The following is a 23,222-nucleotide window of genomic DNA, read 5'->3' as shown; positions in this document are numbered from 1 at the left end:
GGAGGAGAAACACATCCTTTGACTCCAGAGGGCTCCAGGTTTATTTAATGCAGGCTAGAGCTGGGGTTCAGCCTCCCCCTTTTCCCTTAGGGGAAATATCTGAGTTACAGATCTTCCCTGAGTGTCCTGCTGACCTCTCCCCATGGAAGGCAAAGGTCACAGAGGCCCCAGGGGCTGAAAGATAGGAGGGACATCTGTGGTCCTAAAGGCTGTTTTTTGGCTTTCAGATCAGGTACTTCAACTGTGCCAAGAATAGTGATGGGCCCCCCTTAGTCAGGTCCAAAGCCCTGAGAAGTCAAAGCCAAATCCCAACCCTGCGGGAAGAGGCATCTCCTGGCTAAGAACTTGTCCATCCATTGGCCAGAGGGAACTTAGATTGCCTCCATGTGGCCAGAAATGCACCCCAAATCCAGCACGTTCTTTCCCCACCCTCCTGCTGGCACTTCAGAAAGACACAACACACATCAAGATGGCAGCTTTAATCACCCTGGCCAAGACCCCTTGGGCTCCCTCCATGGCGGGCCTCCTTGGCCACATACCTGCCCTTGACCATGACCAGAACACTCCGTAGGTGGCTTCTGCCCTGTGGCCACTGACACAGGAACCTTCTGAGGTCCTATCAGTTGGGGCTCTCCTGGACGTCGGGGCCACTCTGCCCCGGGTCTCATTGAACACGTGGGTGTAGGACTGAGCAGCCCTGAGCCTCTCATCTGACTGTCCCTAGCTGCTCCTGGGGGACATGGCTTGGGCCATGACTGCAAGGAGGACATGTCTTCACTACTGGGCCAGGCCTCCTTGTGCTTTGAGACTGACGTGAAGAGCAGGGCTGTTGGGGGTGGAGGCCAGCCCAGGCCATCGAGGCAGGATCACAATGGAGAAGTGAGGAACCCCACGGCACAGACCGGAGGATGGACACATATGGGCACATGTGGGCATCCACATCCTCTGCTGCCACAGGGGCACGACCCAGTGACCCATCAAGGCTTGCGGGTGGGGATACCAGGGAAGGCCTCAGGAGGAGGGCCAGGCCCAGACCCCGCCCTTCCCAAAACAAGGCACCCCAGGCCCGCAGGGTGTCTGAGAGGCCGGAGTCCTGGCCCAGTTGGGCCTCAAGGACAAGGAGAGCTCCTCCAAGAGAGGCTGTGGCTGGCAAGGGGCCATGCCAACGTGGGGCCGCAAAGCTGGCTCCCAGAGCACTCCTAGTCCAGACATGCTTCTGCCAGCCCTCCTGGGCTCGCCCTGCTCCTACTTACGTGCAGGCTGGGACAAAGGTCTTCAGCTAATGTCTGCTCCAGTCCATGAGGATCTTGGTACGGCTGCCCCCCCTTTGGGGGTCTTCAGGGCTGGCAGTGCTGTTAGCGTAAGTGTCGTAATTGTTCTCTGAACATATGGAGAGCTCGTCAGAGATCTCCACGCCTTCGCTGATCTCTGCTGGGCCAGAGGAGACAGCATGTGAGTAGTGGGGTGGAGACAGGTCGACAGGATGAGTAGGCAGATGGGGAAGGGAAGGGTGGGCTGCATTAGATGGGCACTTGGAACCTAACTAAGCCATGAAGGTCAAGTTTGGTGCTGAGCCTGGAATCAAGGCCCCCTTGGTTTCTGCTGAACCCTCTGGTCTCCCCTCAGTCTACTCCACCCTAGAGCTCTGCCTTCCAGCCACAGAAAACCACCTGCACCCTCTGGTGCGTGGCACCCATGTATTAGCTGTCCTTGGAGCCTTTGAATACCTTGGCCCTCTGCTGGGAGCTATGCATTCGTCAATATCGCTTTTTCATAAAATCTGGCTAAATTCTTCTCATCTGGGTTATTTCGGCCTCCTGAGCACCTCCTGTGAGCTCCCTGGCCAGGATGGGGTGTCGTCATGGCCTCCCGACTCCAATCATGCCTATGCAGTTGGTGTCTGTGGGCTCCACCGAATGGGCACCAGGTACCCAGTCAAGGGCAGAGGTGGCATCTATGTCTGGAGTGCTAGCACTGCACTAGGCACACAGCTGAGGCTCAGGGAAGGTGTGCTTTCCTGGGGTGGGAGCTGGGCCCACCTGGGGTGGGGAGGGAATGAAGACTGAGGCAGAACACTCCAAGCCTGACACTCAGAAGGGGCGCACTGAGTGGCCTTGGCTGCTAAAGGCCTGACTGGCACTGCCAGGAGAAGCAGTATCCTGAAAGGGCAGACTCTGCATGCCTAGGAGTGAGCCTCATTCTTCCACCCACCAATTATGACCATGTCCGATGCCGTGTCGGGGACTGGGGACCCTCGATGCCCTGGACTGGCCCCTCCTCCCAGGAGCTCCCCAGTGTGGTCAGAGCTACATTGGAGTGGTGCTCAGAGGGCAAGTGCTACATTCAGCCTTGGGGCTCAGGGAAGGGCCCCAGAAGTACCCCTCAGGCAAGAATCTGTGTACCCTACACACCTCGAACACTGCCTGGCCTGTATCAGTGGAATGGATGAATAAATGAAGGAGTGAATGAATGAGTAGATGTTCACACAACTCATGGACCCTTTGAGAATCAGAGTTGTCCCAAATGGACTCTCGTTCATCCAGCCAGTGTTTACCAAGCACCACTCTGGGCCAGGCAGGGGGCTAATCCGCCCATGTACCGTGGAAGGGGGGGTGTTAGCCCATTTTACAGAGGAGGCTGATGCCAAGAGAGGTGAGACAGCATGGTCAGGTTCACACATCTAGTTGGGAACAGAGCTGGGATTTGAATCCATGTTCACCTGGCTTCTCAGTACCTCTCAAATCACTCCTCCTCCCGCTGTCCCTAGGGCCACATCTCTTGCCTGAATTACTGGTTCCCTTGCCTCCCGCTTCCCCCCTAATTCACCTTCCACCTTGCTAGAAAGGTGGTAGAAGACAAATCTGCCCGTGACCTTCCTCTGCTTCCAGAATAAAATCCTGGCTCCTGACCCCAGCACTCAAGGACAACCTCTCCCAGTGGCCCCTTGGAGGGAGCCAGCCAGTGGCCCCTCCCCTTAAGCCCTGTGGCATGTTCCTTAGTTCCTGAAGCCCAGGGAGGCAGTGTGCCCTCACTCCCTCTACACAGGCTTTCTGCCTGGCATGCCCTCTGCTCACCCGACCTCCAAGCCCATTACCAGGCACCTCCTAGCCAACCTTCCCATTTCAGCTATGTCACTTCCTTGCAAAGTGGGCCCCCAAACCTTCCTCACCGCCCTAGGGCACTCTGACCGCTTCCTCTTCCTCCACATCCCACTCAGGCCCAGCACCCCCATCTGTTAAAGCTCTGGTGACTCCCAAACTCTGGGGTATTTGTTCACTTATCTGCCCCCCTATCGGACTGGGAATGTCAGCAGGGGCTGCTAAGGAACAGGGATGAAGCAATGTGTGTGCGGTCTGTGTAGGAACCAGGCTGGTATGTATGAAGGACACTGGGCCTTCAAAGCAGACTCTGCACCCATCCCATGCCCTGCATGGGCCCCTCAACCATGACGCTGATGCTGGGCCCCGGACTCTGGTGCTGTGGCCATGTGTGAGGTGTGGGTGTGTTTTTCTGCATGCACGTGTGCCTCTGTGCGAGCAGCCGTGCCTGTGCAGCCAACCTGTATGCATGGTGTGTGTGAATGTGGGTGCACACGTCTCCGTGTGCTTGTGACACGTGCAGAGAGCCAAGCCCAATCCCTTCTCCACCTGCCAGGGGCGGTGGCGGGGGTGGGGAGTGCCGTGCACCTGAGAAGATGAGCTTCTCCTTCATGATGCTGACGTCCCGGCTGGTGCGGTGCATGGCGGCGCTCAGCATGATCTGCTCCGGGTTGTAGCTCTGTATGCCCCCCAGGCGCCACCTGCAGAGACGGCCCCACAGGCATCAGGCCCCTCCCGTGCCCTCCCCTGCAGCAGGGACGCTGCCCACTTTCTCTGGAGCCTCTCTGGATTTGGCCTGAGAGTCCAGCAAGACTCTTGTCTCACTGTTAGGACAGGGAAACCGAGTGAGGCCCAGAGAGGGGCAGAGCTGGAGCTTGAGGTTGGGTCTGTGTCCCACCCAAGGCTCCCTTGTCTTCCTTTTATCTCTAGGACCCTGAACCAGCACCTCCTGCCCAGCAAGACTGCTTGGGTTGGTTAGTTCTGTTTCAGGTGTCCTTAGCTACATGCCTGGCTTGCTTTGGTTGGGAGAAATGGGGGGGTGGGGACCTTAGCAGGCACAACTCTGATAATCTGCCGGTGGGGTACATGCCAATCTTGGGGAGCCCAGCTGATGTCTTCCAGAGCTCAACAGTCATGACCAGGGTGAACAGAGCCAGAGAGGAAGTGAAGGAAAGCAGGAAGGTGAGGGGAGATGGCAGAGGGGCTGGTTCAGGCTGGCTCAGAACTGGTCTTCAGAGTTCAAGGGTTGAGGCAGGGGAGTTAAAGTGACTTGTGGTGTGACCATCTGCTCCTCTGTCCTGACAGCCCTGGAAGAGTGTGTTCCTGAGGGTGAGGAGAAGGCTGGGGCATTGTCCCTCCGATGGCTAAGGCAGGGGGACTCTGTTGGAGTGGGCTGAGAGGTGGCATGGACACGGGGCGCGCAGGAACCAGGCCTGGGGTGGGGAGGGCTCAGCTTCTCATGCCTAGCCCAGGAATTTTTTGCTGTTGTAGCTCCTCTGAATTAGCCTCAAACCACTGGCCTCTGAACTTAGAAATTTTCTGGTATCTAGACAGGATTCACTGGGCCGCCACCCCGAGGCCTACCAAGAGGTGTGGATCAGAAACAAGACCCCAACCTCCCAGGGGCCTGAGCCTTGCTGGGGCAAGTGGAGGGAGCCGAGATTCTACAAGGACTCAGCCGTGAATTTCTAGACAGGGTCAGCACAGCAGGAATGGACAGGTGGATGGATGGACAAACAGAGCAGACAGACAAGGGGAAAGCAAGAGGCAGAGGGGAGGCAGCCTGCTAAGTCCCTCAGGGCACAGACTGGGTTTACTGTATCACTGTGCCCCCAGCACCACCTCAGTGCCTGCCATGTTGTGGCTGCCCGATAAATATTTGTTGAACGAATGAATGGGAGAAAGGGGCCTTTGGGGGGAGCTGTCTTCTCCACGTCCTTGCCCCCCAGGTCCCTTCCTCCACCGGTCTCTCCTGAAGCCCAGGAAGACACTGATAACACCCCTGCTGGACCCTGAATAGGACTTAGCTTGTCTGTCCAGGCTCCCAGGAGGGGCTCCCTGACTTTTTGCTGCACTTCTAGAACCAGCACAAGCCAGACACATGAGAATATCTGCCAACTAGTTGACAGGTAAATGTCCCTTCCCAGCCAGGGAGCAGAGTTTCTCTTCCTAGAGGCTGGTCATTGAAGCTGCCTGACCCAGGAGTGCCCAAGGCATGTGACCCATAAGGGCTTGGATCCCTGAGATCTAGGTCTCCTTTTTGAAATGAACACTAAATTCCTGGAGCAAAGTGTCCGGCCAGGGACTCTGCAGCCAGGCTCATCCAGACCAAGCAGCTCAGCCATTGAGGAGTCCTCCCCAGGGTCCTTGGAGGTACAGGGGTGCTCGTCTGTTGCGGCGTGGGGCTTGCCTTGCTCGACCGCACTGGGGTCTCGTCCTCAGATGCGGTTCGGCTGGAGAGCGGCGTCAGCCGAAACCACGGGGCTCGAAGGTCTGGAAGGCGCGCGAGCACAATAAACCGAGAGCAAAGAAATACTTGCAGCAGTTTAGTGCAGGGGTAGCTCGCGGAGCCTACCTGGCTGGCAAGGCTTACAGGCTAGGCTCCCGAGAGGGGGAAGCACAGGGTATATATAGGGTTGGTGAAGGGGCGGTAACATAGGCGGGGAAACTTTGACGGTCACCTAGTATGGAGTATGTGGATTGGTTAAGAGGGTGTGTACATGGTCCAATGAAATAGCTTGAAGATGTTGCTAGGCAGAGAGCGAGAGGACGAAGGTTGGGCCAATCCGAGAGTGAGAAGACAGTGGTGCGATGTGAGGTCAGCAGTTGCTAGGTGGAGGGTTAGATTAGCAAGGCTTGCAAGATTGAGAGATGTTTGGACATGTCAGGGCATGTCAAGGCAAATAAGAGGAGACAGTTTTTGAATATATGCAGCACTCGTCTACAGAAAGAAGCAGAACTGGACAAAGCTGGGAACAGGGCAGGGAACGGCTGGGCCTGGAAGGGACTCAGAGACAGAAAGAGATGGGAGAGACATAGAGAAAGGTAAACAGTGTGAGCAATTGGAGAGACAAACCCAGACAAACTCCTCCCAGGGAGGGAAAGAAAGAGGCAGAAAGTTGGTAGGCTCTGCTCTGGGAAGGTGGGAAGGTCCCTATGGGTGTGGCTTGGGGGGATGGGGGTGCTCCCCCATGGGAAACACACTGGTGCTGAGGCCAGGGCAGCAGCAAAACGCTGGTTCCCCATCTGCAGGAACCGCAGTGGCCATAGAGAGCAGAGGGACACACACAGCAAGATGGGAGGAGCAGAGGGGAGGACTCAGGGAGGAGGAGGAGGAGGAAGAAGGAGAGTGGGGAGGGGGCAGAGGAACTTCAGGCAAGGCAGGTGTCTGGGAGGGGGACCCAGGGGGGCCCGGGTGAGGGGAACTGACCCAGACACAGGCCTGGTGCAGGGCAGGGTTTCTGATGGGAAAGGGCCGGCAGGGAGAAGGAAGAAAGAGGAAAGGAGGAGGAGGACCACACCAGAATTAACTGATCAGGTGATAGCTGTGAGATGCCAGAGTGCAGCAGAGAGAGAGAGGAGGGTAAGGGTCGGGGGAGAGAGAGGAGGGACATGCGCCGGATCAGAGCAGTATGGGACAGAGAGAGAACGTCAGTCAAGAATAAAACACCAGCCCCTTGGTTCGTGGCTGGGTTGGGACCCCCGCCTGGTTGGAAACCCTCCTTCAAACCAACAACACCCCCCACCACAAACACCATCCCATCGGGTGTCCTGAGGGACTGGGGGTTTTCAGCGTGGCCCGGCCAGTGAACATGTGGTGAGAAGATCAGGCGATGGGCCCAGAGGGGAGCTGCCACTTGCCAAAGGCCACAGGGTATACCACGGAGCCCGGTGCTGGGCCAGGTTAGTGCTCCCTCCAGAAACCCTCAGGCTCTAGCTGGGGGAGGGGGGACTGGGCTGCCACTGGGAGTCCATCCTTCTCCCCTGAACAGGGGCTCCAGGCTGGGTTCACAGGGCTGGGCCGGGGGACTGGGCCTGCCATGGGGTGGGGGTGGGGAAGGCCATGGAAGGTGGCTGGAGCCCACTCACTTCTGGAGCACGAAGATGCCGACAGTGAGGATGAAGGAGATGAGGTCGGCGGCGATCCACAGCAGGCAGTACTCGTTGGGGGGCTGTGGACAGACGGCTGGTGGGCAGCTTCTGGTCTTGGCCAGTCCAGAAGCTCGCAGATCATTGGGGAGGGGCAGGGGAAGAGCTTAAGGGGGCTGGGGCCGGTGGGGGAGGTTAAGGCTGTGTTTGGCTGTGGGCACTGAGCATCTGGGATTTGGAGTAGGAGGTGTGCCTGCAGTTCCAGGTATCTGCAGAGTGGGCTAGAAGAGGGCACGTGCGTGTGCACACATGCAGGTAAAGGAGACCTGGATGGGATGGGCTCAGGGAGAAGGTGGTGTGTGCTAGGTGGGAGGGTTCATATGCTTAAGGGAGCTCAAGGCAGGGGCTGATGGAGACAGACAGGAACCTGAGTGAGGGTGTGCAGTGATCAGCAGGGGTGCGGAGCGCGGGGCTTCCCCGCCAGGGATCTCCGGAGAGGGCAAATCCCACCCCTCAGTGGCAGCTGGTTCTCAAACCACCTCAACCTCAGGACTGCGGCGTTGGGGGAGGCACGGGGACCTCTTCTTACTGTAGGGGCAGCTCCCTGTGACCTAAAAATTAGCGTATGCTCCCTGCTCCTGCTGCCACAGTCAGGAAGTTATTTCATCTCATCTGAGGTTTTTAAGGACAATGGGCAGGTGGAGAGCCCCAGATAGAGCTCTTTAGTTTTGAAGGGCTGGAGACAAATCCCAGCATCTGAAGCCAGTCACCCAGGTCCTCCTCTTCTTATGGTCCCTTTTTAGCTTTACCCTGACTCTGTCTCCCGTCACCCCCATAACTATCCATGACCTACATCTAATTCAAGTGGCACTGGAGCCATCCGAGCCATAGCAAGACCCTCCACCTGCCCTTTCCTGCCCCTCATCTGGTCCCGCCAGGGATATCCCGGGCAGGAAAACGGCCGCAGCCTCAGTCCTGGCACCCAGGAGGCAGGTCGAGGCGCTCAGCCAAGCCCACCTGGCAGGGCCGGGCCTGGGGCTTAGGCTTGTCTGCAGCGCTTGGTCAACCAAGGGAAAAATGTTTTTCCTTCTGCTGTATTCTCTGAACAGATTTTAATGCCCCCTATTCTTGTCTTGTTAACCTCTTTTTCCAATTACCTCCCTTCCTTTAAAACAAGACAGAAAACAAGCAAAACAACCCCCCTGAAGCCCTAAGTTGCTCTTTACTCTCCTGGGGTCTTTAGTGATGGTTTCTCCCTGTAGGTCACGCCCAGGTTCCCCTCTCCCCCTGGCACCTTAGTGCAGGCCCCGGAGGCCATGGAAATCCTCCCAAGGCTCTAAGCCCTCCACCCCCTCTTTGGAGACCCCACCAGAGAGGGCCCCGGGTGCAGAAAGAGCTACTCTGAGTGGCTGACACAGGCGAGAGGCAGCTCCCCCGCAAGGAGCCCTCAGCAGCCCCAATGACCCCCCAGCTCACCATGATCCAGAGAGGGGAAGGCACCTGGGACAGGGTGTGGGAGTTGTCAGAGGTGACGGAGGGGACCCCTGCATACCACAGCAGGGAGAAGAGCCACGGCACGTTGACCGTGTAGAGATTCACGCTCAGGTTCCAGGAGGCGCAGTCCCTGTGGGGCGGGGCAGAGGCTGGTCGGCCGGAGGGAGGCCTGCTGTCCCCAGGGGCCCACATGGGCAGCCTGAAAAGCCCGCCCCCCTTACGACCTTGTGCCATCCTCCCTACAGTCCTGGAGGAAGGCATCTCCATCCCCAGAGCACTGAGCTGGACGCAAACCCAGGTCAGCCTCCACCTCTTATCTTTGATCCCAGTGTGGTGACCCCCACGTGCCCAGCCCTGCGCCTGGCGGGGTGCCGGGTGACAGGAATGCGCGAGACTCAGTCCCGCCACCCCCATCTTCCCCAGGTGAGCTGGGTGGGGCAGGCACCTGAGCTCCTGGCGGGACACCTGAGTGTAGCGCAGGTTCAGCCGCTGGATGTGGCCTCGCCGCAGGCTGGCCACCGCCTCCTTGGAGCCTGATGTCTGCTGGAAGCTGGGAGCCACCTTCCGTACCAGGGGCCGCTGCCTGTTAGGCAGCCACGGGACCTGCGGGCAGGACAGGGTCAGCCTCGGCTTTCTCTTCTGTCAAATGGGCACGAGAGTACCAAGCCCTCATAGAGCGACACTTAGGGTTAAGTGAAGGGGGACACGGCACCCAGAGAAGACGTATGTGTATTCATCACTCTTAAGGCACTGCTTGGTCCCACCAGGGCTGTGAGTCACTCTGGCCACGATTCAGGAAGCTTCCCTTCTAGACCCTTTGTCACAACAAGACTTACAGCCCAAATATCAGTGACTCTGCATGGGGCCATATATTGGTGCTGACATAAATTGGCATCGGATTCCTCTGATCCCAAAATCCTACGCCACGATGATGTGGGCAGTGCTGCCCTGTAGTAACGGGAGGACCTGGGCCTGCTCAGGTTGTACATTTTGAAGGCCTGTCTTGACGTGCTACCCTCATTTTACAAGCGTGAATCCCCAAGGGTGAGGAGGGTCACAGATTGTTATGCTGGAGTTAGGGCTCCCCAGGCGGGGGCTCCCCAAGGGCGGGGCCGGGCCGGGCCTCACCTGGCGCTGGGGGAAGCCTGAGCGCAGCACGGCCTCCAGCGTGACGTTGAGGAAGCTGCCCCGGAAGGGGTGCTCCCGCGGGGGGTCGCGCAGGTTGAGCAGCAGTGAGGCGTTGCCCTTGACCAGCTCCAGGAGCTTGGCCAGGCTGCAGATGGACTGGTTCTGGCCTCCCTGTGGTCGGCAGGCGACAGGGAGCCGGCCGTCCAGAAGGGGTCGGCCTGGCAGAGACACGGGCACGCGCGGCTGCAACGCCTGGGGGCTGCTGGGGGCTGCTGGTGTGCGCGGCAGGCAGACTGATCGGCTACGATACCCCAACCCTAACCTCTCCGGCCCACCCGCCACTGCCATAAAGGATGCTTCGCTTGGAACGTCTCCCAGACCCCAGCACGTTCCTCCGATGGCAGCGTTTCAGAAACCAGAAAACCAACCTCCTTCTGGAGTTGGACAGAATTAATGGTTTTAACTATTCACGATTATCATCCTCAACTTTTTCTGGTGGGGGAGAAGGCCTCGGCACAAGCGGTGACAACCACGAGTCCCAGCTGCAGTGGCAGGAGCTCAGAGGAGGCTGCTGACCACTTGGCCGGGGCCACCCCTGCCCCTCACCCCATGGATCCCCGTCCCGGGCTCCCCGTGCCTGGTGCAGTCAGACCTTCAGGAACCACTGGCCAGCGTTGAGCCTCTGCAGGACGGTCCAGTTGAGCATGGAGGCGGGCCTGCGGGCAAGCGCCAGGAACTCCCTCTCCACGTTGGTAGTGCGCCGCAGGGTGGCATTGTGCATGAGGAAGGGCACGCCGTCCAGGCTGCGGGAAGGGTGCCACTGCGTCACCTGCCGCCCACGCCCCTCACCTGCCCACAGCAGTCACTCCCACCGCATTCCTCTCACCCACTTACATCACCCCCCAGGGGACATGGGCAGGCTGGGCCCTCAGGGCAGAGGGGATGGCGGGCTAGCTGGCGACCCTCAGAGGCCACCTGTCTCTGGCTCTATGAGGGGCTGCTGGGGGCGGGGACAGCAGAGGATGGAGAGCTGGGAATAGGCCGGGCCTAAATCCTCTTAGCAACTGCGGGGAAACTGAGGCTGGGAGAGGAGAAGAATCTAGCTCAAGGGCCACAAGCCAGTAAGCAGTGGAACCTGGCGTGGAACCAAGCCCATCTGATGCCGTAATGACAAAACAGCGCAAATGCAGGGCCCTTTGACAAATTCTACCCTCCTCCCCCTACAGAGCTGCCAGTGGCCCGTATGGCACCTTAGTGTGAGACAGTAAAAGGCACCTGTGCCCCTTCCTCAAGGCATTTTACTACCACCTTCTAGAAAGTTGTGCAAAATCCCCAATTCTATGATGTCTACAGTGGCAATGGTGTCCTCACATATGTGGCACCCCTGTTGAGCATACAACCTGCCCAACTATATGTGGCAGCCCTGCCCCCCACCCCTTCCCAGAGATAACTTCTGCTATGAGATTGGTATGGACTCTTCTTGCCCTTCAGACATTTCTGTATTTCCATATCTATTTGTAGAAAAAGTATATATCTATTTTGTGTGATCTTTTTCAATATAATTGCCATCACGGTGAATGTATCACCTCTCCGCTGGCTTTTCTCACTCATCGTGCTGAGCCAAATATATAGATCTAGTCTTTCCTTCAGATGGATCTGGCAGGGCTCCAGGGCTCCACCCCCACCCCCACACAAACCAGAGAATCTGTTCTTTCCTCTGTTTTATATCCTGGGGTTTGGCATAAGATTCAGCTGCACAGAGAGTTGTGCTGTTAAAGCAGAGTGACTGCCCTATAAATGTCAAACACCCCTGCCCCCACTTTGGAGGCTCTAGGGTGCAGCAGAAACTAGGATGCAGTGGGGAGGGGAAAGAAGTGCTGTCCTCCCTCTCCCTTACCTGATGGTGACATCAGCCTGGAGCCCAAACAGATTCTCCTCTATGGCCTTGCGGAAGGACATCAGCGTGTGCTCTGGAGCCAGCTGGGGAGGAAGGCAGCAGTGAGGGGCGAGCTGAGACCCCGCTGAATGCACCCCTCCTTGGCCGATGGAAAGCAACCCATGTTGGGAGGTTGGGAGAGGCCTGGTGCTAACTCTGGTTCCTCTGCACAGTAGCCGTGTGACCCTGGACAGACCACTCGGCTTCTCTGAACTTCAGTTTCCTCATCTCTTCAATCATGCCTGCCTCACAGGCTCGTTTTGGGGTGGCTAACGTTGGTGTATGTAAATGCCTGACACATAGTTAGCAGTTAATAATGAAGTGTAGCTATGAACACGGTATTATCACTATTGCATTCTGGGCACTGAGCTAGAAACTGCAGGGAGGGTGGGCTTTTTACAGTCCACAGGGCCTCTGTGGCAGTTGTGGGGTTGGGGCTGAATGCAAAGCCCCTTCCAGTTATAGCCCCCAAGGGAGATGCTGGAGGGAGGGGGAGGGTAGATGGGATGGTAAAATGTTAGTAGGTGATCAGTTTCCCCATCTACAGATTGTCTATATAAACAGAAAAATACTGTCTCCCTCACTGGGCAGTAACATGAATTAAAAGCCTCTAGTATATTGTCTGATACATAGTAAGTGTTTAATAAATGGCAACTGTGAACGCTACAGTATATTAATCAGAAGATCCTGACTCTGCCATTAATTAGCTTTGTGCTCTTGGGTTCATTTGTTTCACCTGTGGACCTTAGTTCCCCCATTTACCCCTTGGGGGAAGCTGTGGACTCACTGTTCCCTGGGGGCCCCTTTGGTGGGGAGAGTCAGGGTTCTAGGTCTCCCTCCCTGTTTTCAGTCGCTTCTCTGTCATCCCCCTCACTGCCACTGGGGGTCAGCACGAGACCAAGCATTAGGCTAGGACAAGGTGCCTGTGAGGGTGGAGGACCGAGGGACGGAGAGAGGATTCCTGCCAGTGAAGGCAGGGGCTGGAAAGGAATCCCATGGCTGATCTCATCACCACGCAGGACAAATTCATTCCCTTCTTCTCTCCCTCTGGCCACTCTGCTCCCCACCATGCAACACTCCCCATGCCCTGGAGGCAGCCTGGCACTGAGGTATGAGGGAATGAGGTATGAGGGCTTTGAGAATGGACTGTGAAGCTAGCAATTCCACTTCGCAGCCACCGTCCAACAGTGGGCAATCGCCTCGCCTCCTGGGGCCTCATTTCTTTAGCTATAAAACTGGCTCGTGTTACCAACCTCGTAGGTGAGATAGATGTCAGAGACCCCAGTCAGAGTCTGGGACACAGTAGGGTCTTTATAGTTTGAGTTTCTTTCTTCTCCTTTCCCCAGAGTAGAGCAGTCTTGGGGGATGTGGTACCTGTCTCCCTGTCTAGGGGGCTGCGAGGCCCCCCGCACAGGCAGAGTGGGGCACAGAGCTACCAAGGGAGAGAGGCACCGACTCAGCCTGTTCCTACCCACCTCTCCCTTCTTTCCATCTCTCCACTAAATATCCTGCAGCCAGGCCTCCTACCACCCACGAGATACAATGCTCCCTCCCACGTGGGCTGGAGCTGCAGAAGGCAGACTTCCAAGCAGACACGAGGAAGCCTAACAGGGGCTTCTGAGACCCTCGCAGGGGCAGATGCAGTGTTGAGCAGAGGAGGGCTCTTTTCTAGAGGTTTTAGCACACAGCTGAGTTCTCCTGGGGTCAGGTGCCGCCACCTGGAGGCAGGAGTGTGGAAACCTGGTTCTCCCCAGCCAGCCTCGGGCTCCAGGAGGGCGGCAAGAAGCAGCCAGGGATTCTGGGACGAACTCCTCATCCCCACCTCAAAGCTCCCACCTGCGCTGGGCCTAAACCCAGGTGGGGCTCCGGTGTCCGGAGCGTGCCTGTGTGTGGTGGGTTAGTGGCAGCTGCTACAAACACAGGTGGGCAAAACCACATTGTGCTAAGCGTCCCAGCTTTGCAGTTAGTCTCACCAGATATCAAAGTGCACGCACACAGAGGCACACCCGCCCCGCAATACACACCCGAGGGCACGGGGGCAGTCTCTTACACGTGGATGTGCCTTTGGCCTTTTTTTTTTTTTTTTTTTTTAACATGGGCAGGCACTGGGAATCAAACCCGGGTCCTCTGGCATGGCAGGTGAGCATTCTTGCCTGCTGAGCCACCTTGGCCCGCCCTGGATGTGCCTTTGGGCCATACACAGAGTGAGACCCCCACAGGCTCCCCTTTGAGGACCCACCTGCAGACACCCACAAGGGTGGACACTGCTGCCCGTGCACCCACCGACACACAGGCCGGGGGCCCCTACCAGCCCCTCCAAAACCTACAGGGACAGCACCGCTGGGAGGCAATCAGCTGGGTGTGCCATGTGGGAAACTCTACAGGACACAAGACTCAGTTTCTTCAACGAATAAACAGCATAAGGGAAATAGGGATGGGGAGTTGGTATAAATTAGAAGATACAGATCAGCCAGATGTGCCGTGTAGATGGAGTTTGGAACCTGATTTTTAAAAACTCAATGGTAAAAAGCTATTTGTGAGACAATAAGGGAAAATTGACCAAGGGTAGAGCATCTGATCATATTAAGGAATTGTTCATTTTGTTGGGTATGGTAACGGCATTATGGTGATGTTAGACGAAAAGTCCCATGTGTTAGGGATACATCCTGCAGTACATGGAGGCAAAATAATATGATGTCTTGGATTTTCTTTAGAATAATACTACAGGGGAAAAAAGGAAGGAATGGCAAAAGGTTGATAAATGTTGAAGCTGGCAAAAGGTTGATGAATGTTCAAGCTGGTATTAGATTCATTATGTTATTCATTGTATTTGATTCATTATACTATTCTTTTTTTCTTCTGTGTATGTCTGAAATTTTTCTACTTAAAAACCAGTCCAGCAGAGTCCACACGACTAGACACTGGAGATGAAGAAGGAAAATGCCCCTGGGGAGGCCTAATGAAATGAGGAGATAAAGCTAGCAGATGACACCATGTGCCTTCCCAGCTGACAGAGGTATTCCTGATGGCATCAGTCTTTCTGGAGTGAAGGTAACCTCTTCTTGGTGGCTTAATTTGGACATTTTCATGGCCTTAGAATTACAAATTTGCAACTTAATAAATCCCCCCCAATAAAGAAACAAACAAACAAAAACAGTCCAAATGGGGGTCACTTCCCGCCTTCCTCTCCTGCCTCAGTGTAATCCCTCTTGCCCCCCCCCACCCCCAGCCTCGGGCAGGTGAGACAGGGAACCCCGGGTCCTGTGGAGGGGAGGAGCCACAGCCTCAGTCTCTCAAGAACAGAGCCCCTGGGACCCTGCCTGTCCGCAAGGACAGTACTCCTCATTTACCCCCACAAGGGCCAGCAGGGGGGCGACGGAGGCTCAGGGGAGCCCAGAGACCACTGCGCCCCTGGTGGCACATGGCCAAACCGGACCCAAAGTCCCCAGTCCCTCTGCTTCCAAAGCCACGGCCTCTCCGGCTCGCTGCCTCCTGGAGGTGCTGGGACCAGCTCAAGGGCACAGGTCTGAATGTTATCCAGGAAATGGGCACGATAACACCCCTCAGCATGGGTGTTAGCGGGAAGCACTGTAAGGAAGATTCTAGGACCTCTCTGACTTAATGCCTCCTTTTACAACGGTTACTCTGTCAGAGCCCCTTTACTATCTTGAAATGAAATGGGCCAATGTAACTGCCAATTACTGTGAAAACCAGGGTGCGTGGGTAGTTCAGCAGTAGAATGCTCGGCTCCCATGTGGGTGACCCGGGTTCAATTCCCGGATCATGCACCCCAACCCCCTCCCCAATAAAAAGGTGGGTTCTGCAATTATTATGAAAACCAAACAAGTCCCCCAAAGCCCCCCAGGGTTTGGGCAGTTGAGAACGTCTGGTTCAAGACTCTGGTGGGGGAGGAGACTCTTGGGGGGAGGGCACGGGGCTGCCCAAGGTGAATGTAATGCCAGACTCTTACTGAGCACTTGCTGTATGCCCCACTCCTACCTGGGCACTTTACATGCATGAACGCATGATTCTCACAACCCCAGGACATGGGCACTCACTTTTCCCATCGTACAAGATGAGGAAACCAGGCACAGAGAGGTGGGGAAGCTTGTCCAGGGTCCCCCAGCCGGCGACAGGCCAGGATTCAAACCAAACGGCATGGCTCTGTAGATGCCCTCTCAACCTGGAGCTCCTGCAGGCTCACACAGCAGGGCCAAGGCCGAGCCAGGCCCTTGGACTCCTTCCTCTCCTCCACCTCAGTCCAGTTCAGCTTTTGCTTATAGTTGCCTTCGAACCCGCCTCCTGCCCACACGTCCTGGCGGGGTCTCCTGCTGCCCAGTCCCAGCCTGCTGGGCCCTGCCCTCCTCGCCCCCACCCACCACTCCAGCCTCAGCCGCCGCCCTGCCCCTCCCCCGCCTTGCTGGCCAGTTTCCACCCAGACCAAAAGCGACCCCTTTAAACCCTCAAGCTGAAAACCCTCCTGCATCTCCTCGGCCTTCAGTATAAAGTTTAATCTTGTTTAACAAGATGCCTTAAAGGACTTTCAGGATTTGTTCCCATCTAAGCTCTCCAGACTTATTTTTCACCAGTTCTTCCCATACACCCCCCAGAAGTCTGATCATTGTCGCCACTGCAGCACTTATGTGCGTCTATTTTCCGGCAAGGTCCTCCCTCCAGGCTCTTGCCCATCGCCTCCGAGAACGCCAGCTCGGCGAGCCCTCCCCACCCCACGTCTGTTAGGGCCCACAGGCAGACTCACCATGGGGGCCCCACGGTGGCTGATGAGTGTGGGCTTGGGGCCCAGGTCCTTTTTCTCCATGATGCAGGGAGAGGAGATGGTGAGCGGGGCCAGGTAGAGGGCAAACACCACGGCGAAGAAGGTACAGAGAATGGCCGCCTGGGAGGCTGGAAACAAGGGGCCGTGAGCATTGCCTGATGAGCCGTTCTGCTGGGCACCCCCCCTTTATGTCTGCCTGTCAGGGCCCAGACGGTGAGGGGACCGTGCGCCTCGGGCAGCCTCCAAACGGACCTCCACCTCATGCTTGTGCACAGGCAGACACAGGGCTGCAGAGGAGCATAACTGCCAGGCAGACCGAGGCTGCGACCCACTGGGGGCAAAGCCCACACACCTCATCCCCAGGGCGGGGCCAGCTGGCCCTGGCACCTGGAGGGTTGGGGGAGGCTGAGCCTGCCCAGCTGTACTCACAGGACCGCTCTGCACGGGCAAACTGTCCAGCCACGATCCAGGACAGTGCAGTGACGGCGGCCAGGGCCCCCACGTGCAGGAATGGCGCCGTGCCCTGTAGGTGGGACGGTGACAGCGACTAGACTCCCAGCCATGCCCAGCCACCCCTGGTCACAGCGCGCCCCTATCAGTGGGTGGGCAACCCTGTCTCTGTCCTTCCACTGGGGAAACTGGGAGTTTCGGGGACCCTGGCCGGTAGCCCTCTCTCTGCCTCTGACTCGCTGTGGGACCCTGGGCCCACCCCCGCCCCGCTCCGGGCCTGTCCCCACTCACCTGCAGGGAGATCGCCAGCACCTCCCACTCGTCCTCCCACAGCTGGGCCACGGCCGACATGGCGGCCACTGTGGAGGCCAGGATGGCCAGCAGCCCTATCTGGGAGGGGGAACAGTCACCGGACAGAGGGTCAGAGCAGCTGGGCAGCCCCAGGTCACCGGCATGCCTGAGAGAGGGGGTCAGAGATAGGGAGCCCGAGAGAGAGACTGAGAGACAGAGAAATGGAGAGTGCAAGAGAGACAGACAAAGAGATGGAAGAGAGGAAGAAGGACAGACAGAGGGACGGATTGAAAGGAGGCCAGAGACAGACCAACAGACGGATGATGGGGAGACAGAGGCAGAGGAGACAGACTCAGCAAGGAAGCTGCAGCAAGAGAAAGAGAAGGGAGAAGTTCTGGTGAGAAGGGAGCTAGGGTGGGGGAGGGGTGAGCACAGCCAAAGGTGTGAGGAAGGGAGCGAAGGGGGGCTCCCCTGCACGGCAAGTCACACCCTTGGCTTCACCTGGCACTCCCAGCACCCTTGTAAGGAAGATCTTTCGTTCCGCATGACAAAAGAGGAAACCCAAGGCTCTGCTGAGAAGGCAGGGGGAGGCGGAGGAGCTGGGCGTCCTGCAGAACCGGAGTGCCAGCTCAGTCTCCCATACCCCTGGCGCTTCCGGCCATAACCTGCCCAGGCTGCCCCATCTCCAAGGCGTGCCCCAGATGGCAGCCGGCATGGGGCTGCCTGGATAAACCAAGGCCCAGGGCTCTGATGCAGGATCGACTGGCACCTTCACACACAGAGATCTTTGGGGACAGATGGGGTCTGAAACATCACATAATACAAGATGTTCCCCCCCCCCCAAATTAGGGGAAGCCTGGCTTCTGACTCCTCAGCCCCCAGCACTCCTCTTGAACCCTCCATCTCACTCGGCCCACCCTCCCCACACTGCCAGACCTGCCTGCCTACAGCCCGAAGCTTCCCGCAGCCTCTGCTCCCTGCAGCAGGGCAGTGGAGGCCGCCACATTCCGCCCCCACCACTTGTCCATGCCACGCAGGCCTCGCCTCTCCCTTCCTGCTGTGCCCTTCTTGGGGGCAACCACATTCCAAGACCCACCAAAGCCTGAGCAAGGACTAAACCAAATTTCCCGATGCTCGTCTCTCTTTGTTCCCTCCAGGGAGGGGAGATGAATTCTTGCCTGGGGTTAAGTTTTCCTTTGGAGGTTCGTCATTCCAGCCCATCAGCCTGGAAACGCATGTTCCGATAAGGCTGAGATAGGTGGGGCCTTGACGAGCTGGGGTGTGCCAGCTCGGGGTGGGGGGGGGGGTTACGCAGGTTGTTTCTGAGGGCGTCTTATTGCAATACTTAACTGCTGTCGAAGACACTTGTAATAAAACTGATTTCCCAAAATCCTAATGCAATTAAAATTTTCATTATCTGAGTTTTATAGTTACTGCAATAGTAACCATTCTGCTCAGCGTCATTATGCGTTATTGCAATGCTCTCCCCTCCCGTACACCATGATCTAAAGCCACAGTAATCACCCTGATTTCCAACAATGAGGCCACAGTTCTTTCAATCTGATCAGGGAAGCTAAACAGGGAAGCTAAACCCTCTGCCAGAACGCCCGAAGACAAGCCACTGGCCTCCTCGGAGAAAGTAGCTTCTGGCTTTCCTTCCTGGAGGGACTTGTGATGTGTGAAAGGATGGGAGGGGTGGCAGAACAGCAGGTGCATTCACTCAGTGAGCTCTGCCTGGGTGCAGGGGCCAGCCCAGCCTTGCAGAGTGCAACAGGCTGGCCTCTTGGAGGTGACTGACCTGGTGGGTTCTGTGCTTCCACCAGGTTAACGGTCCAAATGGCAGATGGTTTGGGCCAAGGTCACAGACGAGGCTTAAGTCCCACCCCCCGGCCAGATCCTGGCTGTGCACCTAACGGGAGGTTTAACCTCTCCCAGTGTCACTCCCTGGGCTGTGAAACAGGGAGAGTGAGTACCTCCCTAAGGGGGTTTTGGGAAGATAAATGAGAAAATGCAAGGGAAGTGCTCAGCACAGGAGCTGGTGCTAAAACAGTAAATGCTTACTAAATATTATTGGTATAATTTTTTTAAATGGTCAGGGTCGTAACATCAAATGAATATAAAGATTGTATGAAATACCACGTGAAAAATGCCTGACCCATGCCGGACGTCCCAATACACAGTGGTTCTTGTTGTCATGATTAACACAGTGACTGGCACAGGAGGCCCTCGACGGACGTGACTCCCATCCCATTAGGCTGCAGCTGGAGGAGTAGAGGCTAGACACCAGGAAGAACTGTGGTGCCTGGACGAGATGTTTGGACAGCAGTCCGCATTTGCTGGGAGTGTCGATGAAGTGAATGGCGGGGACAGGGTTGGTGGCAAGTGGAGGGGCTGGCTGAGCCTGGGCTGGGGACAGAAGGGACTGGCTGTGGGAGCACGCGGCACTCGGCGGTCCTCGGGGCCGCACGGTGGGTCACTCATGGGTACCGCCTCTGTGCAGGCAGGGGCCACACAAAAGTAACCACACTGTACCCGGCACTTCCTCTTCACTGGACCGGCAAAGGGCCGAAAACCACCAGAAAATGCCTCGGGCCGTTCAGTAGGGGACCTGCTAACCAGTGTCCGGACCCTGGGACAGGAGTAAACGTGTGAGAGCAGCAGGGACGTGCCGAGGATTTTATGAAGCTGCAGAATAGAGTGTCGGGAGCCACGGCTTGTGTTTAAAGAAGAGCACGTTTCTGTCTGGGGTGGTGGAAAAGTTTTGGTGATAGATGGTGGAGATGGCAGCAGGACCCTGTGGATGCAATTAATGTCACTGGATCTCACAACCGAAAGTGGTTCAAATGGGAAATGTCATGCTGGATAGAGATTACCACGGTAAAAATTAACAAAACAAAATGAAACAAAATCCCCGGAAAGAAAGGAGACATGTATGCATAAGTATATGTCTATGTATGTTTATATGTTTGATTGTGCTTAAAAATATCTCTGGAAGGATACAGAAGGAATGTGTGGTTGCCTCTAAAGAAAGGAGCTAGATGGCTGGGAATTGGGGTAGGAGAGAGATTTCCATTGTGTATTCTTTTGCTCACTTGGGTTTGAATCATGTCCATGTATCACACAGTCAAAAATTAATTAAAACAACAAACACAAAAGAAAAAGCGTTCCGTAGGATCTTAGAATCAAATGACAGGATCGTGGAAAAGAATAGCAGACTCTCTGGCCCCAGCTATCTGGATCAGCTGGGCCTACAGGAAGCCTTCCTTGAGCTGAGATTGCACGGGAGGGGGCAGAGGGGGAGGCAGGCGGCACTGGCACCCTGGAGCTGGCACCAGCATGGATGAAGGGCTCTGATCCTCTTGCGCCCGGGGAGAAGGCTCGGCATTTACCTGCTGCCTCTGGCTGGCTCGGCAGCCACGGAGGCCTCTCCACCGAGATCAAGCGGGTGAGAGCTGACCTGCTGAGAGCTGGGCATGGCCCAGAGGACGTGACCGCAGAGCGTGCCAGCCCCACCCGGGCTGCCAGCCGGTGCAGTAGTTTCATGTGTCAGCTTTGCAGCTGGGAGAAGAAAGTGCCTCACAGAGGGGACCACGGAAGCCCAGAGGAGACTTGGGAGACCGTGACAAACAGGACGGAGGCAGGAGGGGACGGATCAGGGGCTGCTCACTGCCCTCCACCTCTCCAAGACCTGAGTACCATCTGGGTGCTGATAACTCCTGACTCCTGGGTCTATCTCCCGAGCTGCAGACCTGGGCAATCAACCCATCTTGGATGCCACCCTGGAGGCCACAGGCACCTCCCACTCCACGCAGCCCAGCCTGAGCCCACTGCTTCCCTCTTCCTGCTCCTGCCCCACGCCTCCGCTTCCTGCCAAAAGCGGGCTCCAGCCCTCGGGGTCACTCTGGACCCATCTCATGGCCTATAATTATTTATGGGCATTTCTTCCCTTCCTAAACTTCATGCCCAGGCTCTGAGAAAAGAGAAGTCCAGCCCTCCCAGCCCCAGGAGTTCCTGTAGGAGGGAAGGGCTCTTTCTTAGTAGGATTTGGACAAGCCCTGCACCCAATGGGAGCTCAAAAAGAGCAGGCATCAGAGACACACGTTCAACACTGTGTATGCAACGACTGGTGAGTGAATGAGCGGAGGCTTCGGGAAATAGCAAGCCTGCCTGCTTGGGGCCCAGCTCGGAGAATGGGCACAGCCAATTCTGGCCTGGGAGGAGCTCTCAGACTGGGGTGGGAGTGGGAAGGCCACATGGAAACCAACAAAGCAGAGGCTCAGGCATGTGGCAGGGGGGGCCTGCAGGGGCTGGGGGTGCCCCAGCAGCCACCTGTGAACATGGGAAAGAAGTATCAAGGACAGGGTCTGACAGAAAGGGAGGGCAAGGGCAAAGCACTCAGAGAAGAGGCTGGCACGTTGGGAGGGCCTAAAATGTAGCAGAAGTTGAGGAAGTTGGAAGAGGTCGGCTGGGGCCGGATCCTGCAGAGCCCTAATGCGGGGCTGGGAGCTCAGGTCATCCCGGGAGCAGCAGAAGCTATGGAAAGGGCTTTAAGCAGGGGGAATTGCATTGCCGGATCAGGGATTTTAAACAGCTGAAAAACGAAGAGGGGAAAGAGATTCAAGGCAGAGCCAGCCAGAGGTCTGGTGCTGAGACAGGAGCTGGGAACCAGGCTGGGTAACCACATGGTTACAGGACCAGAATCCTGGATCCTCCACTTATTAACTGGGAGATCTTGGGCACGTCACATAACTTCTTTGTGCCTCAGTTTCCCCAAATGCAAAATGGGATAACAGTTCCTATCATTATTTAATGAGGATTAAATGAGCTAATGTAAGCTGGGTTGTGAGAACAGCGCTTGGCACACAGTCAGCTACGAGAACAATTCTAACACCCTCTAGGGGAAGGATGATGTGGCCAGGCTCTTCCTTCACCTCTGCAATCCCCCAGGCTCCTCCCCCACCTCCCAGCCCCGGTGCAAGCAGCCCTTACCTTGTGCAGCCAGTGCAGGTTCATCTGCTGCCCCATGGCGATGTGATATAGTGCCAGGATCTGAGGGCAGCCACAGGGAGATGGTCAGGCTCTATGTGTCACTGGAAGGTGTCCACCAGTGGCCTGGGAGTCCCCAGGCCCCCTGCACTTCACCGCACTGGGCCCGACTCAGAGCAAATCCTGCCTGGGGGCGATGGGATGGCCCAGCCTGGCCCAGCCTGGACTCCTCCCAGGCCTCGAGATTCCCCTTCTTGGGGATTTCTCCCTTAAGGGGTCACAGGGTCCTACTGCGCTTGGACTGCCCCATTTAATCCATTAAATGTTCTGAAAACTCGAGTCTGAAGCACACTGAGCCCTGTCTCCAGGAAGCCTCCAGCCCCGTGTGGGGATTGGCCCGAGCTTGTGTGAGCAGAATTATGGGTCCAGGAACCCAATCCACAGCATCCCGGAAGAGGGAAGTCTGCAATGGGCCTTCAAAGCTGGGTTGTCTCTCACTGGGTCAGGGGCAGAACATTCCAGGAAGGGACAGCCGAGGGAGGTGGGAAAAGGCAGGACGACCTCCCACTGTTAGAGGGCCCAGGCCTCAGAGCGGCAGCAGCCCAAGAGGCCCCAGGAAAAGCCAGCATCCCCCTACAGACCAGGGAGGGCTCCTCCATCAGCCTGGTATGTGCCAAGACTCCCTGGGAGCAGGGCCACCTGCTTTGGATAAGCCCTGCACCCAATGGAGGCTCAAAAAGAGCAGGCATCTCTGTGACAGCTCCACATACCAGGAGGCCCGTGATGTAAGTGAAGGCGGCAGCTGTGGTCACGAGGATGGGCACGGACCAGTTGCTCCAGTAGCCCATGCAGTTGTAGAGGTACCTGCCAGGAGGAAAAGGGCAGGGGTCAGACCTCCCATGGGGCCATCGTCTGGCCCAGAACCCAGGACAGTCCTGCCAGCTCTGAAGCAGCCAGGTGGATCGTGGGCCAG

General features: G+C 56.7%; 1 protein-coding gene across 1 annotated transcript; it reads right to left on the bottom strand.

The window, feature by feature from the left end:
* Nucleotides 1–763: 763 nt before the first annotated feature.
* Nucleotides 764–23,113, bottom strand: LOC143673732 (glycerophosphodiester phosphodiesterase domain-containing protein 5-like). Its single transcript, XM_077148614.1, is given in 14 exon segments — nucleotides 764–1,428; nucleotides 3,687–3,799; nucleotides 7,188–7,270; nucleotides 8,664–8,811; nucleotides 9,127–9,284; nucleotides 9,810–9,976; nucleotides 9,979–10,027; nucleotides 10,462–10,612; nucleotides 11,707–11,789; nucleotides 16,505–16,650; nucleotides 16,952–17,045; nucleotides 17,264–17,362; nucleotides 22,253–22,312; nucleotides 23,020–23,113. Coding segments are annotated over 14 exon segments (1,578 nt in total). The 5' UTR covers nucleotides 23,098–23,113; the 3' UTR covers nucleotides 764–1,279.
* Nucleotides 23,114–23,222: the final 109 nt, after the last annotated feature.

This window comes from Tamandua tetradactyla, chromosome 2 (assembly GCF_023851605.1).
Source record: "Tamandua tetradactyla isolate mTamTet1 chromosome 2, mTamTet1.pri, whole genome shotgun sequence".
NCBI lineage: Eukaryota > Metazoa > Chordata > Mammalia > Pilosa > Myrmecophagidae > Tamandua > Tamandua tetradactyla.
This window is presented reverse-complemented; position numbering and strand designations above follow the sequence as displayed.